The following is a 17,867-nucleotide window of genomic DNA, read 5'->3' as shown; positions in this document are numbered from 1 at the left end:
CTCCCAGACTACAGGTGATGCTCCTCCTCCTGACAAGGAGTCGAATGTACTGGAAACTTCGGGAAAAAGGGTGGCAGCGCAGGCAGCTAACATCTGGCGCATTGCCAGCACTCAGGCACTCTTAGCCAGAAATGACAGGGCCCATTATGATACCCTTGAGACACTGTTGCAACACCTACCAGATCAGTACAAGGAGGGAGCGGAGCTACTAATCCAAGAAGGGAAGCTTATAACCAATGCTTCCATCAAGTGCGCGCTAGACGCAGCTGACACTGCAGCCAGAGCCATTAACATTAGCGTCATGTTAAGGAGACATGCCTGGTTAAGAATCTCGGAATTCAAACCAGAGATACAAACTACTATCCTCAATAAGCCAGTTAACCCGGACTACTTATTTGGACCTGAGGTTGAAACCACCCTTGAAAAGATTAAAAAAGACACAGAGACTGCAAAGTCTATGGGGGCTCTCCAGTCACAGCAGTTTCGGGGTGGCTCCTTTCGTCGCTCCAATAATAGAGGACCTTCAAGAGGCCAAAACACACAGCAGACACAGTATAATAAAGGAGGTATACAAACCACCTCCAATAAAAACAACAGGGGTGGATATCGTGGAAACAACATCAAGGGCAGAGGAAGAGGAAACAACAATTCCAGATCCTCTGCCAATAACAAACAGTGACGCCCTGTCACTGCCCCCCGACCATATAACACCTGTCGGGGGGCGACTGCAACGGTTCCTGCCGGTCTGGAAATCCATCACCACAGACAGGTGGGTGAGAGACATTGTCCAGTACGGGTACTGTCTAGAGCTGACATCCACTCCACCCAACATACCGTCCTATGTCCGCAGAGCACTTACACTTATTGCAGCAGGAGGTCGTCAGCATGCTGCAAAAAGGAGCCATAGAGCTCGTGCCTGTAGAAGACCATTGCTCAGGGGTGTACTCTCTGTATTTCTTAATACCCAAAAAGGACGGGTCTCTCAGACCCATACTGGACCTAAGGCCTCTAAACGGATACATTCTGTCAGAGCATTTTCATATGCTCACCTTACAGCAGGTTCTACCGTTACTCAGTCAGGGAGACTTCCTCGCAACACTAGATCTAAAAGATGCGTATTTCCATATACCCATACACCCATCACACAGAAAGTATCTCAGGTTCACTATTCAAGACCAACATTATCCGTTCAAAGTCCTCCCTTTTGGAGTAACGATGGCACCTAGGGTGTTCACAAAGTGCCTGGCGACAGTAGCAGCACACCTCAGGAGACAGCACATACATGTCTACCCTTATCTGGACGACTGGCTGTTTCAAGCAAAGACGGCCCAGCAGTGTGCCAGCCACATGTCCCACACTATTCATCTTCTTCACAGTCTGGGATTCTCGCTGAATTATCCAAAGTCACATCTCCAGCCCGCCCACGTGCGACAGTACCTGGGCGCGACAATAGACACTCTGGCAGCCAAAGCTCAGCCAAATTCAGTGAGGATAAATAGCATGCGATTGCTGATACAGAAATTCAGACCCCAACACTCGCTTCCAGCAAGAGTGTTCATGCAGTTGATAGGCATGATGGCCTCCTGCATCTTCATAGTCCCGCACGCGAGACTACATATGCGCCCGCTTTAGGAGTGCTTGGCACGTCAGTGGAATCCGGCTCAAGGACAATGGAAAGACCTAGTGTTGGTGAGCGGTCGGGCATACAACTCTGCATTGGTGGAACCCACAAAACCTTTGCAAGGGCGGACCGTTCCAAGAGCCTGTACCACAAATAATACTGACGACGGACGCATCGCTCCAAGGATGGGGAGCTCATGTACTCCATTACACAGTGCAGGGACTATGGACGACACAGCAGAAGAAGATGCACATCAACCTTCTGGAATTGATGGCAATCTTCATGGCAATGAAAGCTTTCAAAGTACACCTGTGCAACAAGGTCGTGTTGATCCGGACGGACAACATGACTGCCATGTACTACATACAGAAGCAGGGAGGAACACACTCTCCAGTTGTCTCATCTGGCTCAAAGCATGTGGAAGTTGGCCATTCAGAGGAACATCTTCCTCATGGCGGGAGACCTCCCGGGCAAGGACAACCAGATGGCGGATCTGCTCAGCAGACACAGCCACCAGATGCACGAGTGGGAGATACATCCATCAGTACTCCAACCGTACTTCCAGCAGTGGGGTCATCCAGAGATAGACCTGTTCACCACAAGGGAAAACGCAAAATGCCAAAGCTTCGCCGCCAGGTTCCCACATCCGCAGTCACAGGGCAATGCGATATGGATGAACTGGTGTTTGCGTACGCTTTTCCCCCAGCGCCTCTAATACCGCTGGTGGCACGCAAGCTGAAGCAACACTCGATGACAGTCAACCTGGTTGCTCCAACGTGGGCACGCCAGCCATGGTACACCACGCTAGTAGAACTTTCCGTGGTACCGCATCAAAGACTGCAGCTAACACCCAGACTTTTAATGCAGAGTCATGGCGAAATTCAGCACCCAGATCCGCAACAGCTCAACCTGGCGATCTGGCTCCTGAAGTCTTAGAATTTGGCTACCTCAACTTGCCACCAGAATGTATGAACATCATCAAGGAGGCAAGAAGACCCACAACCAGAGCATGTTATGCGGCTAAATGGAAAAGGTTTGTCATATATTGTAACAATAATGACATTAACCCACTGGATGCATCTATTCAAAACATTATCTGTTATTTGTTGCACCTATACAGATGTAATCTGCTGTACAGTTCCATTCGTATACATTTATCCGCAATAGCAGCTTATCTTCAGAACAGGCAGCACCTCTCACTATTCAGAGTGCCTGCCATTAAAGCTTTTCTGGAGGGACTCAAGACACCCACCTTCACCAGTCTGGAACCTGAATGTGGTCCTCACCAGACTGATGGGACCACCTTTTGAACCTCTACACTCTTGTGAGATTCAATTTCTGACCTGGAAAGTTGCCTTCCTAGTAGTCATTACCTCTCTAAGAAGAGTTAGTGAACTCCAGGCACTAAGCATTCAAGAGCCATTCATACAGGTCCACGCAAATAGAGTTGTACTACGCACCAACCCTACATTCCATTCATGCCTAAGGTGATTTCGCAGTTCCAAATGAACCAAACCATAGAACTGCCAGTTTTCTATCCTAATCCGGAAAATGTCGCAGAGAGATCTCTACACACATTAGATGTCAAGAAAGCTCTTATGTACTATAGAGACAGAACAAAGGATTTCAGGAAGACAAAACAACTGTTTGTTGCCTTTTCTCCACAGCACAAAGGCAACCCCATTTCCAAAGCAGGAATAGCCAGATGGATCGTTAAGTGTATACAGATTTGCTATGCAAAGGCTAAACGCACACTAACCATTCCTCCAAGAGCACACTCCACACGTAAGTTAGGAGCATCCATGGCTTTCCTGGGGATTTACCTTTAGAAGAGATATGTAAAGCAGCCACATGGTGCACTACACATACATTTACGAAACACTACTGCGTAGATGTACATTCAAGACAGCAGGAAGCTGTAGGACAGGCTGTTCTCAAAACTCTTTTTCAGACTGCTGCTGCTGGCACGGGCAGCCGCCGCTTACAAGAGGTACTGCTATGTAATCTATGCACAGATATGAATTCAGCAGCCCACATGCCTCGAACCGAATATGCTACTTACCAGTATGCATCTGTTCTTGGCATGTAGGGCGGCTGACATTCAAAGGCATAGTCAAAGGTTTCAGCAACTATAGACACCTTTTCGTCATATTTGAATAAGCAAGAAGTTTAGGGCATCCAGAACATGTGCCTTTTAATGATCTTTTGTATCGATGATAGATTTGCTTTGGCTAATCTGTGATTGGTGCCTTGACTCTTATAATCTTGCAGGCTGGCTACAAAACTTAACAAGCATTAGAAATGCAATAGGTCTCACATTGTTTTGAGTTACACCTATTGGCGTTGTAAATGGCAATGTCTTTTACACTTGTGTTATGAAGTGGATGTATGTAATTCTATGGCGTGGGATTGTGTGGTTTTTATTTCATGTAACGTGTTCAGCTAAGTCAAAGGGACGTGTTGTTGACATGTTCTTTTATCAACGACTTATAATTTCCTAATGCCTTGCATGAAGAAGCTCTGGGGCGATGCATTTTAATGTCATGTTATGGACAATGAAAGAGCCATGCTGTGTGCAACATGTGAACAAGCAATGGACAGAAACCACAAAGGCTAGAATGTGTCAAGCAATAACATCTCGTCCACAATTCTTTACCAGGCCAATCCACCCGGACTCCGATTATTGATTTTAAACTTTAGCAACCAGCATTTCTTCCGTACAGCACAGAAACTGACTGAGGCTTCTGATTTCATTCACCATTTTAAAATCACAAAGACTGCATCATGTAATTCTATTATACACATCCTTTTTCAAGACCTTATGGTAAATCATTACACAGTTACTGTTTAGTCATCCAGGACTTCAGTGAGTGTGTATGGAGGAAAATATATTTCATTAAAAGGCATTGTAGTTGAATAAAAATTGAAGTGAGGCCTTCATTATAAATAAAACAATTTTGATTTAAGCACCAAAAGAAAGATACTGTGGTTTGAGTTTCAAAATACTCTGTAAGCATACATTTGTTTCTGCCTTTCACACAGTTTGGTGAAACATAGAAGCAAGGATTCGATTGTAAATCCTTGGGTTTTATAGCCAATCAGCCACAAGGAAACATCTCCTTTGACAGTGGACAGCTCCCTTCCGCCCTCCCTCCCTTGGAGAGCTGTGCACATCTGATAGAGACATCTAGCCGCAGATTCCTTACCTTTGAACTTCCAGGCGTCAGACTGGTTCCGGAAGAATTTTCTTAGCAGAACCCCTGTGCGCCGGTAGGTGGTGCCAGCACAGTGTTGGTCGACGTTGTGACATTCGCACTGTGAATATAACCTCCACAGCGGACCGCTGACGTCAGTTCTTTTCTTTCCGTGGCAGACACTGCAGATCCGTCGAAGAGCGCTTACTCCCTATCATTTTTTGACAGACTTTTTTCGATTTTTTGTCCACTCCTTTTGGTGTGCTAGGGATGTGCAAGAAGACCTCGGGGGCGCCTGTCACCGCACCATGTCGGTCATGGACTCCCACTTAGTGTGTCTCTGGAGCCTGAAGTGCGACCAGGACACAAAGGCATGCTCCAATTGCCGGGCCATGGCGCCAAAAGCTTTGAGAGAGCGGTCCCTAAAGCTCATTGCGGCCCAGAGTCCGGTGCCTAGAGGTCGCTCCGCCTATCTGTCTTGATCCCGGTTAAGTTCTCGGTCGAGAGGAAGGTCCTAGCACCGCTCCAGAGAATCAAAGCCTTCTTCTCCCATTGTCAGGTAAGAGGCGTAACAAGAAACCCAAGAAGTCGAAGCGTGCTTTATCTTCACCACATCCGTCGCATGGCGAGATTGAGGAACCTCGGTGCTCGAGGCTCCGCCCCGGGGAGCGGGCCCGGGTTGGTTTCGCATTTCCCTTCCATCCCGGGGCCCGGAGCGACCCCCATCCAACTGAAGGAGTTCTCGGACGCCATGTGTGCTTATTTAGACGTCCTGACCCTGCCTGCCCGTCTTCCGGTCCCAGCAGGCTAAGATGATGGAGTCCCCTTGGATTTCACGCCTTCGGCTCGTGCCACAGTATCCTACTGGACCCTTTCCGGGGTCTGGACCAGTTCCAGACGCACCTCTACAGCGACCTTCCCCGGCGTCTCCCCAATCCTCATTCCTACGACACGGAGCCAGTCAGGTGAGACTGGTGCTGACGGAGCCGTTCAGGTAACTCCATGCAGTTACCTGCCCTAGTCTGAATGGTTAGGAATAGATGAGGTTTGGGAGGGGGAGCAGGACCCCTTAGAAATCCCACAACCCCAGGACATGGATTGGTATGAGGAAATGGGTGATGCTGGCATTCCGTCTCTCCCTAACCTGGCTACGGAGGAGGAGCATCATTCGCTATGGCGGTGTGTAGGGCTCTGGAGGCCATGGACCTGCAGCTCCCTACAGTGGCAGTCAAGACTAACATCTTGACAGAGGTCCTGCAGCCTGGTGTCTCCAGCTCTTGCTAACTTTTGATGATGCAGTGATGGACGTTCTACTGCGCACCTTGTCAAAGCCCAGCACAGAGGCTCCTGTGAATAGAACGATTGCCCGTCGCCATCACCTTGCACCAGGCGATCAGGCTTTCGTCACTGACCACCGCGCAAAGCTTAGGGTTCAAGCTTCCACTTCCCGTGGCACGTTCCCTTCCGCACCCCCGGGCAGAGTATCCATGAGACTGGAAAGCTTTGGGAAGAACTTTTTTTCTTCCGCCAGTCTAGCATTACATCGGTGAACACTGCATGCCTTTTGGGCCATTATTCCCATTCGATATTGGAAACGGTTGCGCAAATGCTGCCCAGAGTCTTGGTGGAGGAAAGGATTCTACTCTCCCAAGCCATTTCAAACAGGAGAGATACCAGGAAGTTTGCCATCTCATATGTCTTGGACATGACTGACTCCCTGGGCAGATAGATTTCCACGACGGCTGTTAGACCTGTCAGCCTTAGGGTGGTCTTCCCATTTTTTTTTGCTTTTGCCTCATTTTTCCCACCTACTTTTTGTTGGCCTTAGGTCTCTGGGCACCTTCCCATTGCTTAGCAATGCTAATGTGCAGGTGCTCTCTTCCCCTAACATGGCTACCTCTGACCCCTGCTACTGCAGCGTGGTCTTTTTAGGCGCACTCTAGTAGCCAGGAGCTGGCTGGAACCCTTAAACAATGTTGCAATGCCAGCCTGCCAGCCTGCCCATAGCTAGAGTGAGGGAAGCTCCTGGAACCTTCCAGAATAGGGGAGTGGACACCAACTGCCACTGCCAACTGCCAACTGTCGCTATAAAAGGAAAGGGAGGGAAACTTTCTAGTCAGAGAGATTGGGGCATCACTGACCTGGGGGAACCTATGCAGGAGATTTAGGCGGTAGAGCCTAGTCAGGAACCTATACCACTGGGGGTGACCGGGTTTAGGCGCTTCCCACCAAGCTGAGTAAGGAACACTGAACTAGCCCACTGATCTGGCCCGGTGGGAGGGGAACACAGGGACCATCTGAAGTGACCTGCTGAGGGAAGCCTTCAACTCAACCCCACTCCCTCCTTCAGAAACCAAGAGACTGTCATCTAACCCAGGCGCAGGAACCAACAAGCGGCAAGCAGAACTCCCCTGCTCCATTCAGGACTACTGAGGTTCAGTCAGGTACTGGGCTGTGCCATCCCTGCCCCCTCTGTCTTCATCAGGGACCGCGCTGTCATGCCTTGCCCTTCTGCGCTGTCCTCCCTAATTCCTCCTGACTGAACTGCCTGGGCTGTCCTGGTGCAGAGGGCAGTTTAACTGCCTAAATAACTGGTACTGTGCTAAACTCAACCAGCGCTCGACTCCCCATTGTGCCCATGAGCCTAGAGGCTAAGGTGGCCCTGAAGGGCTATAATTTCCAAGCGTTACTTTACCTCACGCCTGGGCGCGAAGAGCCCGAAGCTAGTGTCCCACCTGAGCCTGCCTAGTTCCGGTTGCGACCCCGCGCCCTGGGAGGCGCTGACTGTGCCGATCTCTGCCCTGGCGGCTCCCGGTGACAGAGAAGGGCCGCCGCAGTACTGTTGATGGCCGCGTCCGGCCTGGCTGTGTGAAGGCCTTGTAGAGGCCCCCAGGGCCTTGAGGAGGCCGCCGCGGCAGTTGACAAGGCCGCGCTAGGCCGGGAAGCCGGGATCTCTCGTCACTTGACGGCGGCGCGTTCCAGACTCCGCCCCCGCCACACACCAATTGGGTAGTGCAGCCGAGCCCCCGGGAGGCGAGCCGTGGATTGGCTCGGGGGACCCGGCACGCGATCAGATCAGCCAGTGTCTGGCCAAAGCAGCCTCATCCCTCCGCGCCACCTTCTGACTGGACCTGGGGCCTGAGGAACGATTGATCGGCCCGGGACCTGTCCCGCTGCAGCGCGAGACGAACCGGAGGGCTCCAAGAGGAGAGAGGGCCCTCCCCTGCACCGGGATCATCGCAAGGGGCTGCGGAGGCCCGAAGAACGAGGTAAACCCTGGGGAGGAGGGCTGAAGGCTTGAGTGGCCCAGAGTTCACCCCTCCCCCGGGTAAAACTATTGCCAAGCCCCGTTGGCTCTGACTAGCCCTGCCGGTCACCTTTGGGAGCCAAAGCATACTGGAAGTTGCCCCTCTGTTGGGGGGTGGGAATCCCATTGTTCTCATTGCCCTAGGCCGGCCCAGAAGAGTATGTGCTTATTGAGTTGGGCCCGGACCTCGGGTAGGCCCCTATGACTGAGGCAGACTAGAGTTAACCCCTGGCTAGGGGTCTGAAACTGGCTAATGAAAAGCTTCTGAAGTCTGCATAAGGAAATGTGTCATCCGGCATAGGGAGAGTGTTTATTCCGGGCTAAGGAGATGTTGAAGCAAATGGAAAGGAATGTTGTGATTCAAAGTTAAGGAAATGTTTATTCATACCTGACGTAATGCTTCACTTTACCCAATGGGATTTTGCTTGATCTTGTTTGAAATGTTTATCTTTGCAAGATGAAATGCGTACTTCTGTCTAATGCAGTATTTCTTGAAATGCTCCCAGTTATTTAATATTTATCTATTTAAATATTTATGACCAAGGAATGCAAAATATGTGCTTTAAAGGGCCAGGTAATAAGTTATTCCTACTGTGATTCTTGATTGCCGTGATCCTGACCTTAGATAAAGGTTATTTATTTGAATCAGCCATACTGGTGTGGTCTCTGTCTTTGCATGCATTTATTGTCTCGGTGGATGAGTGTGCTGTGTAGTCACTTAACACCTAAGCTTCCGGAGCCTACCTGCTCGGGCCAAGCTACCCCCGGGGACCTGGTGAACCCAGTTCCTACATTTGGTGGCGAGCGGTGGGATCACGACCTGTGATCATACAGCACCCTCAAGTGGGTTAGAGAGAGCTGCAATTAGACTAGACACCTATCGTGCATGCAAGCCTACTCAATTGACCCCCGCTGTCTAACCTGAGTGTGTAGGGTCCTGTTTTGACCCAAGCCTGTTACCTACGTCCTAGTGCTTTTCCATAAAGGTATCTGGGTCCCCACCTGTCAAAATGGAGTTCCAGCTGGCCAACCTTGAAGAGTATACGGTGGTGCAGTTAAGGGAATTTTGTCAGGGGGTGGGGGTGCCGGTTGGGTGGAGAGCTGCAAAGGAGGAACTCCGTACCGCCTTGAGGGCATGGGTAGGAGTCCACCCAGAAGGGATGGGGGGACAGGAGGGGCAGGGCACACCAGGGGAAGCGGCCACCCAAGAAGAGCTAGACGTACTGGGTATTGATGTTACTGAAAATGTGTTGCCAGGAAGACGTTCCAGGGCAGGTAGTAGTGGATCTAGGAGGAGTGGGTCGTCAGAAGAATGTGAGGACAGGAGGGAGGAGAGGCTATTGAGATGGGAGCTTGCCAAGTTAGAGCACGAGAGGGAGAGAGAAAGATTAGCTTTGGAAGAGAGGAAGTTGGTGCCCGAGCTTCAGCTTAAGGAGTTGGAGCTGAGAGCTTTGCAATTGAGTGTGCCAGCAAGTCCCAATGGTGGCAGCGTACCAGGGGCTCAACACGAGCCTAGATTTTGGTTACCCAAGGAGGTGATAGCGAGCTACACTCAGGGGGATGACATCGCCAAGTGGTTGGAGGCGTATGACAGCCCATAGGGTGCCCGAGAAACACTGGGGGGTGGCCTGTATCTGTATTCCCCCATGAAGGAGGCGCTTCTTAAAAAGTTTAGCCTCAACCCCGAAAGGTATCGCCAAAAGTTCTGTGGCAGCCATAAGCTGTCCACGCAGAATTGGGTGGATTTCTTTGATTACGCCCGTAAGGCTCTGGATGGTTGGGGGCGTGGCAGCGAGGTACATGATTATGAGGGCTTGTACAATCTATTTTTGATAGAGCACCTCTTGGATAAGTGTTTTCCGGAGCTGCGCCAACATCTGGTGGACCGTAAGCTGACTGATCCCCGTGAGCTTGCGGAGGAGGCGGATACTTGGGTTAGCAGGGGATGTCTGGTTTTTCGGGCGATGTCCAAGCTAATCTTATGGACATGCCCTTTGATGGCTCCCATCTCTTAAGAGACAAAGCATTTGCCACCTTTGAGCATTTCAAGGACTCAAGGGTTACAGCCAAGCCCTTAGGCCGCACCACAACATCCCGTCCTGTGTTTGCTTTTCGCTCTTTTCGTAGCTATGGAAGGGGCTACCAACCACGCCAACGTTATTCCGGCCAGAGGCAGTGGACGCTGTTGACCCCAAACCCGTGGGTAAGGAGCCAGAAGTCGAGCCAAGCCACAATACCCTCCTCCACCGCAAAACCCTAATCCGATCCCCTAGGATCATTCACGACCAGTTGGTGGCAGAGTAAGCCATCATCTCCCCCACTGGTGAAACATCACCTTGGACAAATGGGTGATGTAAATAGTCTGAAGGGGCTACTCCCTCCCCTTCGACACTACCCCTCCATCCATGCTTCCAGTGTATCATCGGCTAACCTTGCATTACTCCTCGAGGAAGTCAAAACTCTCTTGGCCAAGAGAACTATAGAGAGCGTACCTGGGCCAGAAATAGGCTGTGGTTGTTATTCCAGCTACTTTCTAGACTCGAGAAGGACTGAGTCCTTCGTCATATTTTCGACCTCCGAGCCCTCAACTACTTCTTCAAAAAGGAGAAGTTCAAGATGCTCAGCCTAGCTCAGGTCTTGTCTTTCCTGGACCCAAAAGACTGGATGGTAGCGCTGGACTTGCCGGATGCCTTCGTCCATATCCCCGTCCTGCCTGCCCATCATCGCTACCTGCGGTTTGCAGTGGGCCATGAGCACTTTCAGTTTGCTGTGCTACCCGTCTGCCTCACCAGCGCCCCTCGGTGTTCACAAAGGTGATGGCGGTGGACGCAGCCCATATGCGGAGATCAGGGTTTCCAGTCTTCCCCTATCTCTACGACTGGTTTTTGAAGGCGGGCTGCCACCTCCAGACTACAGCAAACCTACATTTACTGGAGCTCACCATCAACATGCAGAAAACATACCGACTCCCTCTCAGACACTCCCTTTCATTGGAGCGGTTCTGGACACGGTGCTGTTTAGGGCCTATCCTCCCAAACGACGAGTCCAGGATATTCAGGCTATGATACTGATGTTTCAGCCTCTATCCTGGATTTTGGTGAGAATGGCCTCCTGCATCCTGCTGGTGGACCATGCAAGATGGCACATGCAGGCTCTGCAGTGGGACCTGAAGTTTTAATGGCCACAGCATCGAGGAAATCTCATCGGCCTGGTTCAGATATCAGAGGGCACTGCAAAAGACCTGCAGTGGTGGCTGAAAAACCGCGATTGGGTCAAAGGCATACCACTCTTACTTCCCCACCCAGATCTCACAGTAGTGATGGATGCGTCTCTTCTAGTATGGGGCGGCCATCTGACTCTGGACTGAGGTCTCTGTCAGAATCCATGCTTATCAATCTATTGGTGCTTTGTGTGATCCGACTGGCACTAAAAGCCTTTTTACCATCTATCAAGCCAAGGCTAGTTCAGGTGTTCAAGGGCAACACTACCGCCATGTGATACTGCAACAAACAGGGCGGAGTGGGGTCGTGGACTCTGTCAAGAGGCCATTCACCTCTGGATTTGGCTGGTACAACAGGGCATTTCCATGGTGTTTCAACATCGACCAGTTCTCTAAGCACCAGAGCAGACAAACTCAGCCTAAGGTGCCTTGCGGATCACAAGTGATGTCTCCTTTCGGAGTTGGTACAAGGTCACTTTCAGTGGTGGAGAAAGCCTTGAATAGATCTGTTCGCCTCCGAGGAGAACGCTTTGTCAGCAGTTTTGCACGTTGGAGTTTCCAAGGTGGCTCTCGCTCTGCAATGCTTTTTGTCGCAAGTGGAGCTCAGGCCTCCTTTACGCCTTTTCGCCCATACCACTCCTGCCCAGAGTGCTCACGAAGATCAGGAGTGACCGGGCACAATTGATTCCCGTGGCTCTGGATTGGGCACGGAGAATTTGGTATCCCAAGCGTCTGGCTATGAGCATCGATCCTCCGATCAGTCTGCCCATATTGTAGGATCTACTGTTGCAGCAGTAGGGGAGGGTCCTCCACCTGGCCTGTCCACTCTCCGCCTCCTTGCGTAGAGATTGAGCAGCGACAGTTGACAGCTTTTGACCTTCCTCCTGAAGTCTTCAAAGTTATTCTGGCTTCCAGGCATCGCCCCACGAAATCGGTATACGCATGCCAATGGAATGAATTTTGTAAATATTATTACAGAATGGTCTATTGACCCCTTTTCTGCTTCTTTGGCAGCTATTCTCTCGCTAATCCTTTCCTTGGCCCAGCAGGGCTCTACTTTGGACACGTTGTCCTTCTGATTTTCTTCAGCTACTAGATCAGCCTTCACTTTTTAAGTCCCCTCTGATGCAGAGGTTTTTGAAGGGGTTAACCCACTTTTTGCCCCCTTCTACTTTTCTTATGCCACAATGGGCCCATAAGTTGGTTCTTACTTTCTTTATGTGTGCATGGTTTGAGCCACTGCACAACTGCCCTCTACATTTGCTCACTATCAAAACAGCCTCCTTACCTTACAGTCTTTCCGGACAAAGTGGTGCTAAGAACTAGGGCATCTTTTTTGCCCAAGGTTGTAACTCCCTTCCATTTGGGGCAGCCCGTTACTCTGCCTAATTTCTATGCACCTCCGCACCCTTCCAAAGAAGAGGAGCGTCTCCACCGTCTGGACCCAAAAAGAGCGTTATCGTTCTACCTTGATGGCACTAAAGAGTTCTGAGTGGGCGACCAACTCTTTATAGGATACGTGGGAGCAAATAAGGGGCGTGCTGTCCAAAAGAGGAACATATCACGCTGGATTATCCTCTGTATCTAAATAGGTTGCGGCCTTAGCAGAGAAGCAGCCTCTTGAAGGCCTTAGGGCCCATTCTTCCAGTACGAAGGCAGCTACCATGGCCCTCCAGCGTGGTGTTTTAATTGCTGATATCTGCCAAGCGGCCACATGGACATTTCTACACATGTTCTCCAAACACTATTGCCTGGATTCTCAGGTTCGCAGGGAGAGCCAGTTTGGCTGCTCTGTCTTGCAGGATTTCCTGGTTTAGAGCTTTTCCACAGTCCCACCTCCGGGGAAGGTATTGCTTGAGTATCTGTTCAAAGGTAAGGAATCTACGGCTAGATGTCTCTATCAGATGGATATCTTACTTACCTTCGGTAATGCTTTATCGGGTAGAAATATGATCTAGCCGCAGATTCCTTACTGACCCACCCATCCTCCCCGCACTGCAGAATTGTTTTTAGTGTTGTGTTCCTTTCCCTTCAAGGGCTGAGCTTCTTTTTTTAACGCACCATGGTCAGTCACGTCATGGCTCCACACTTCTGGCATGGAAAGTCATTAAAAGTACTGACGTCAGCATGCCGGAGTGGTGGTTATATTAAAGACTGGCTCGTCACAACGATGTCACGCGGAGTCAACCAACGTCACCTACCGGTGCGCCGGGGTACTGCTAAGAAAAATCTTCAGAATCCAGCTGGACAGGAAGTTCAAAGGTAAGGAATCTGCTGCTAGATCATGTCTCTACCAGAGAAGGCGTTACCAAAGATAAGTTACTTGTTCGTCCTGCAGAAGGTCCTGAAACAGGAACGCTTGTGTACACAGTGCTTGGCAGGGACCTGCTGACAGAAAGTGTTCCCTAGGCCAACATAAATAAAAAATGGTGGGGCTGGTGGGGGGCACAAGGGGGTGCTGAAGGGGTAATGTGAGGGGCGTACTGATAAAAAAATGACTTACCTGAAGCTGCCGGCCGCCTCTCGCCTCGCGCCTCATTGTTCTGCTGGTTCCTACTTCCGGCAGACACTGACCCCATCAGAGACTCTAAGCAGGCTGGTTTAATGCTCGCTCAGGCACAGGGAGTCTGTGCTGTTTCTCCAACCCGGCTGTGCAATACAGATGGGATGGATAAACCTAACTGCATATGTCTGTTTGGCTGGCCTAAGGTGGCCGGCCAAACAGACATGTGCGCTTATAAGTGCACACACCACTTCGTTCCTCCTCTCTCCCACGGCCCGGCCCCTCCCCTCCCAACACATGCTAGCTCAGCCAGCACCTGAAACATAAAAAAATGATAAAATATGGTTTTATTTTTCAACTGCTGGCTCTGAGGCAGCACTCCTCCCCCATTGCAGAGGAGATGCCACTGCCCTAGGCAAGGCACCGAACATGGCAGGAAAAGAGCCTAGTAAGCGCTAAGCCCAGGAGAACGTAGTGTAACACACGACAGAACAAAAGAAATTTGCAATGCATCTGGAAGCGGCCGCCATGATTAAAGATGAAGCACGGCAGCTGTGAAGCTGCCCCCACACTGAACTTAAGTAAAAAGTAACAAGTGGCATGTGCAAAACAAAAAAGCTTGTGCAACGGGAATGGAGTAAAACAATACGTTTCCAGCTTCCTTGTCACGTCGTCATGAAAGCGACATCTGGGGTAGGATGTTTAGCTTGGCAAGTAGACATGAGCAGTAACCAATTAATAACAAGTAGCAACGTTACAATAACACAAGCAGTAACCATTTAATAACAAGCAAAGAAAACAAGCTGCGAGGGGTTGGAGGTGATGTTGGAACGAAGCAGCGCCATGTGCCAGCGAGGAAAGAACAGAAAGAAAAAGTAGTGCACTGAAACTAAAACATATGGCCAATAGTGAAAGGAACCATGTAGCAGGGACAGTCTGCAGGGCGCAACAAAACAGCCAAAAGGCGGGTCAAATGTATACCATTCACCAATAAAAACAAAGTAATTTGGAAAGGCAGACGAAAGAACCAATAGTAAGCTCTGGGCATGCTCAAAGCCCATAGAATTGATTACCACATGTCTCTAGGACAGCTCATGCGCTGCCTAGGCAAGACCTGAAAAGGAAGGCGTTGGAACCTGGTGTAAAATTGATAGGCAGTAGAAATTCCTAACAAATGGTAGCCTACTGACTAAATCAGTAGACTTGGCGGGCATGCCCTGGTTGTAGGCTGAGATCTGCTTATGTTGCCCTGCTTCAGTCTCCAGATGGTTTAGGTGTACCTGGGCACTGTCTCTTTCATTCTTAGTACAAGTGCTCTTAAATGTCCAGAATCTGGGAAGTTGAAACCTTACAGGCCACATTTCTTTTAGGAGGAGACTGAAAATGTTGCTTCTCTATTTTTTGCATCTTTTGAAGTGTTTTGATGAAGCCATTCACTGTAAAAGGTGCATTCTATAAAATTCAAATATCTTTGAGCTAGTGGATAAATCTCCAAGAAGCTTGTAACTTGAAAGTCAGGTTTTCTTGGCACAATCAATTCTCCTCTCGGTTGAGTATCTGTTCACAGTATTTATATGATATGTTCGTACTGCTAACTAATTCACATTTTGTGTACTAATGTCTTAATTTCACATCTATATAAATCTGAGGTCGTAACTTCTGAATCAAGCCAAACTTCTGATGGGGAAAATGAATTCCTAATAGATTATATATTAGAACAGCTCTCAATGTTTAGTTGAGACACAAGTCTGAAACATTCTCCGACGTTGTTACTTGTGGTGGATCATGTCCTGAAAAGGTTTGACAATCAGGCATTCACTCCTAGCAGCAATTTATGCTCCTGTCGTTGGAGGAAAAGTAGCCTCTATTGCCTTCTAAAACATAGTCCTGCCACTTGTGTTCATAATGTTGCTACGTCCTATGCTTTCTGAATGTATTCTCTACTGGCTTCTAATTTCAGAGCTGACGCTTTTTGGCCATACAGTGCAAAGGCAAATTTAATACTACATTTTTAATGCACGTCATTCTTTCCCCCTCCCATTTTCTGACACTTTCCACTTCAGCATTGTCTATCTCTTCTCATACCGTCAACTTGTCTGTATCTGACTCACTATTGAACTGCTTTTTCCAAAGCATAGCTGTAACCTACTTGCTACCAGTGTACTGTGCATCTCCAGGGAATCTCACGCTGAAAGCACCCCACTGAGGCTGCTCTCACTGATAGTTTCTAACTTTATAACCTCTGCCCCCCACAGCTGTGTTTCCTCCATTCTGATCCTGATTGATTTTACGCCACATGCCAATGAATTACAATAAAATATTTGTGAGCATTTTCATAGCATCACGCGTTGAGCAGTCCTGTTTGGTGTCCAATCTGTTTTCTTCGAAACATGTAAACCTCTGTCTCGTATTGGGTTTTATTTACCACGTTTTGTCCATCAAAAGTACTCCTCTTCTTCTTGTGTGTCATTGTGGCGGTTTGCTGCATAGTGCATAAACAGGCAAAGCACGAGATCCACTTCCTTGTACCTTTGCACCTAAATTGATGTATTTACACCTCCCCTCTTTATATTCTCTGTACCCACACCTGCCAGAAATCTGTTTATTCAGGAGTGAATTACGTTTTCAACATTATCACCTTGACTATGTGATGCCATCGTCTACACATAATTTACAGTCATTCCTGCTCTTGGATTTCCATTAACCATAATAAATTAAATAGACCAATATGGTTATTGAATGTGCATTCTGTAACCTATACTGTGCATTGTAACCACAGTACAGTTTTGTTTACCATTGTTTTTAATCTGTTATGGTTCTATCTGACAGGAGAAGCTGTTACTGGAGCCCATGTTTGAGGTGCCAAATTCTGACATTGTGTGTGTGGAAGTTGATCGTGAAGTGGTTGAAGGCAAGAAAGAGCCTAGATTTATCAGGTAACTATGTACTCTCCAGCATCCGTTGCATGGATATAGGTTCTCATTGTGTTGGAATGAAAAGTGATACAAGGTTGTACATGCCTGTCCTGTAAGTATATCAGCATTGTTGTTCCACTTCTAAAATAGCTGCATCTCAAAATGCTGTACTGTTTTGCGCTGAATTTTAAAGAGCACTTTTCTTTAATCTGTGCTAAAGCTTGGTGGCCTGAAAAAGCCAAATTCGCTCCAATATTGTCCAGTGGTTTTGTTTCAGGGGCCCTGCAATCTTTTTGTAATCTTCATTTAGTTGTACCTGAATGAATGACAGATGCTACGCTGCAGAAAACTATGCTGCTTTAATCAGAGTATGCTGTATTTCCATGTAGTCTTGTTAATAATTGATGTTTGCTTTCACATGGACATACCGTTAATGTGACAGTCTCACTCAGATTATGCACAGTTCATTTTAAACATCTCTAATCCTTCCTCGCATATTCCCCTCCGAATGCTTAACTGACAATGTTTCATCTAGTTCATGGGTTCTCGCAAACATTTGTCCAAGTGCCACAAAGTTTGATCTGTTATTTGACCGAGGGCCACAACCATACCAGCAGGGTGACGATTGGGGGAAGGGTGCAAGATAACTGTGAAAGTAAAAGCGTTCTTAAGGTTAAGTGGTGCTGGAAAAATTAGTCACTTCCTTTCTTTAACTTCAATTCACCGTTAAATAAAGGCTTGTCTGTATATTTAGCATCTTTTTAATGTTAGTCCTGAATGGAGGGATTGAGCAAGGGACCGTAGGTAAAGATCAGGAGGGCCGCATGCGGCCCCCGGGCCGTACTTTGAGTATCACTGATCTAGTTATTGCTCTGTACTACATTTTACACCAATCCCGCTTATGTTTATGGTATGACTGCCACCTCCACTGCTTACTTTTGTGACCTCGTTCATGGCTTAGCTGCCAGCACTCGCCCCATCTGTGCCTCTTGAGTGCTTTCACTATAGCAACCATCATCTCTGCGTGTTCACTCCTCCATTCTTGCTCCCTCTCAACTGACTGTGATGTTTACACAGCTAGTTTACGTGTTGCCCATCCCTCGGTTT

At 48.7% G+C, this 17,867-nt stretch overlaps 1 protein-coding gene across 2 annotated transcripts in view; it reads left to right on the top strand.

Moving 5' to 3' along the window:
* CLPX (caseinolytic mitochondrial matrix peptidase chaperone subunit X) overlaps positions 1-17,867 on the top strand; it is a 544,085-nt gene that overhangs the window by 521,008 nt on the left and 5,210 nt on the right. For both annotated transcript variants that reach the window (XM_086958044.1, XM_086958043.1), the window contains one exon: positions 16,675-16,781. In XM_086958044.1, the coding sequence (XP_086814170.1) occupies positions 16,675-16,781 (107 nt within the window). The remainder of the gene's footprint in view (positions 1-16,674; positions 16,782-17,867) is intronic.

This window comes from Lissotriton vulgaris, chromosome 2_1, assembly GCF_964263255.1.
Source record: "Lissotriton vulgaris chromosome 2_1, aLisVul1.2, whole genome shotgun sequence".
Lineage (NCBI taxonomy): Eukaryota > Metazoa > Chordata > Amphibia > Caudata > Salamandridae > Lissotriton > Lissotriton vulgaris.
Note: the sequence above shows the minus strand (reverse complement) of the source record. Positions and strands in the feature narration are given on the sequence as shown.